Source organism: Rutidosis leptorrhynchoides, chromosome 3 (assembly GCF_046630445.1).
Source record: "Rutidosis leptorrhynchoides isolate AG116_Rl617_1_P2 chromosome 3, CSIRO_AGI_Rlap_v1, whole genome shotgun sequence".
Taxonomy (NCBI): domain Eukaryota; kingdom Viridiplantae; phylum Streptophyta; class Magnoliopsida; order Asterales; family Asteraceae; genus Rutidosis; species Rutidosis leptorrhynchoides.
This window is the reverse complement of record NC_092335.1, coordinates 140,159,585-140,162,692: the sequence shown is the minus strand read 5'-3', so window position 1 is coordinate 140,162,692 and position 3,108 is coordinate 140,159,585. Positions and strand designations below refer to the sequence as shown.

General features: G+C 34.9%; 1 protein-coding gene across 1 annotated transcript; it reads left to right on the top strand.

Moving 5' to 3' along the window:
• Positions 1–1,120: 1,120 nt before the first annotated feature.
• On the top strand, positions 1,121–2,567 carry LOC139896864 (ribosomal RNA small subunit methyltransferase, mitochondrial). Its single transcript, XM_071879509.1, has 2 exons — positions 1,121–1,570; positions 1,691–2,567. Exons 1-2 carry the CDS (start codon positions 1,154–1,156, stop codon positions 2,405–2,407), a joined length of 1,134 nt encoding a protein of 377 aa, XP_071735610.1. The 5' UTR covers positions 1,121–1,153; the 3' UTR covers positions 2,408–2,567.
• The last annotated feature ends 541 nt before the right edge of the window (positions 2,568–3,108 follow it).

Sequence of the window (3,108 nt, the reverse complement as noted above, 5' to 3'; positions counted from 1 at the left end):
TTGATAGAAAACTTAATATTAAGGATTGCACACTCAAATATTGAGATAAAAATTAATTTATTCTATTACATCAGTTTACTCCTATGTAAGGTGAGACAGATAAATTCGAATCTATTTATCTTCATAGTGTTGATTTACAAACATACTATTACATTCTATTAACCTACTTAATATTATAATAATACATGAAAGATATCACTAATCATCTTTTGAAGAGAGAATTGGTGGATGATACATATTATAAGTTTAGGATAATAGGACTTTTAGGTTGAATATTTTTTTTTTTTTTTTTTTTTATTTTTTTTTTTAAAGCAAGTTGGATTAAAAAACAAAATATTGTACATGCAGTTGGGAACCGATTATGGTTAGCCAACACACGAACAGACATAATACATGATCAACTAGATGCTAATATAACTCGAATATACATGTTTAATAACACGAAATATACACGAATTTGTGCGCGAATTACATAATGTTTAAATAGATACGAGGGTTGCTTAACAACGTGAGCCAATCGATCTCTTTCCCCTTTAACCTTTGCGATATCCAATCAAATGATTTGATTTGGATTTCATTTAAGGCTACCGGTCCATTCCATGAAGATCCGCGGAAAATCTTATTTATTTCGATTCCTCCAAATATAGTATGCGCAAATCCATTCCATCGCCTGCCAAATTTTATTTCCAAGGCTCGACATTGAGGTCGGAGCATTACCTTTGAGGATTTCATTCCTTTTAGGTTGAAATGATAAAGAGAAAAAATCACTATTATTTTTTTTTTTTTTCATGTGTCTTTACATTAATACGATGAAATAGTAAGTTTGATAAATTATTACTCTACCTTAAATTTCCATAACCATGTCATGTTGACGACTTGACGTTGGGTAATTTTCAACCTATAAACCCGACCGAAATGTTCCCAAGTATATAAAAATTAATAAAGAGGTAAAACTTAGCATATCTAATTATTTTACGGGCTTTTCTTTTTCTTGAAAAGCCCAATTTTTATAAAATCCAACACAAACATTAAGGTGACAACAAAAGAAGCCCAAAACAACACAAAACCCAAACCGTCACCTAAAGAACAAACCAACTGCAACAACTATAACTGAATTTCACTAGCTCTAATAACGGTCATAACTAACATCAACATGCTTCACCGTGCTACCAAATTCTCCGTCAACCATTCACATCGCATATTCGCAGTCCCGTTCCATCAAATTCGCGCGAAAACCAGTCGTTATCCGATCAAAAACCGATACGATGAAGACAATGTTGACGACTATATTCGAAAAAAAAGAAAGGAGAATAATCAAGAGGATCGTTTGCAGCTATATAAAAGCAGGGGACAACATCTATTAACTAACCCGAGAATACTTGATTCCATTGTCAGGAACTCGGATATCGGGCCAGACGATACGGTTCTTGAAATCGGACCCGGTACTGGTAACCTTACCATGAAGCTTCTCGAAGTTGCTAATAAGGTTGTTGCAGTTGAAGTTGATCATCGTATGGTGGATGTTCTTCACAATCGAATTTCTCAACATGAATCGCGTGAAAAATTGTCGGTAAATGTTGCATATAAACTGTTCGATGAAATGCCTCACAGAAAATGACACAGTTTGTTAAATAAAAAGTTCAATTTTTTCATCAATAATGAAGCTTGAATATACTTTTTTTCCCTGCAGATTATATGTGAAGATGCGCTGAAGTTTGATTTTCCTAAATTTGATCTCGTGGTGGCTAATATACCGTATAATATATCGTCACCGTTAGTGGCTAAATTGGTGTTTGGGGGATATAAGTTTCGAAGTGCGACGCTTCTCCTTCAAAAGGAGTTTGCTACTCGGATGTTAGCTAACCCTGGTGACTCGGAGTTCAATAGATTGGCTGTTAATGTGAAACTGGTAGCTAATGTTGAGCATGTTATGAATGTAAGCAAACACGATTTTGTTCCGATACCAAAAGTAGATTCGTCGGTTATTAAAATACGTTTAAAAACTGAAATTCCGGATGTTGATCTTAATGAATGGTGGTCGTTCACTAAAACATGTTTTGGCAAGAAAAACAAGACGTTGGGTGCGACGTTTAGGCAGAAGAAAAAGGTAGCAGAGCTTTTAGATTTGTCAAAAGGCGGTAAAGAAGATACTGTTGAAGATGATGATTGTAATGTAAGTGATGATGATGATGATGAAGGTGAACTGAGTGTTGTAGGAACGGAAGTTAATATGTTTAAAGATAAACTTGTCGGGATTCTTAAAACTGCAGGGCTCGAGGATAAACGACCTTCAAAATTATCGAATGAAGAGTTGATGTATTTGTTATCTTTATTTAATAAGGCGGGAATATGCTTCCATGATCAAGCAAAGCCCAGGGATATCAATGCATCATTTGCTGCAACGTAGATGTATAAAATTATTTGAAAAGAATGTGGTTAAATTGATTATATTCAACAACAACAATACTCAATTTCACGAGAGTGGGTATGGGGGTTATATTGACTGTATTCTAATATTGTTGATGTATCTTGTTATTAACGTTATAAGAGTACTTCTTATATTGGTTTCTGAGATAACTTTTTACCTCAAAATAGTGTTGATCAAGTTTTGTACGAGTAACTTAAATCAAGTTCCATTACATAACCCTTTACTTTAATCAACACATCATCAACTTCTGCTTCCTCAAACGTTTAGATCGTCTAGCTTTACCATCACCCATTTTAAGAAGCCAGTAAGCAAAGCATTTTATGTCTTCATTCCTTATCTTTTTGATGATGCACAACTTTAAGGACGTACTCAGTGGCGGCTCCAGAATATTTTGTCACTGGTAGAATGGTAGCACAAAAAATTTCACGATCAACTTTCCGACGAGGTTCCGGCGAGAACTCGTTGGAGCGCGTCAGAAATCAGAAGGCGTAAGACTTGGTCTCGTTGAGATCGTTACGAGTCATAAATTTTTAATGGTGGTGGTGGTGTCGTGAATCTTGCCCAGAATCAAAGGTAAAATGATGCTTCTAGATGATGGTGGTGTTGGATCTAAAATAGAGAGAAAAAGAAAATGGAAGGTGGAGAGAAAGAAAATGGAAGATGGTGTTTAGTGATATTGA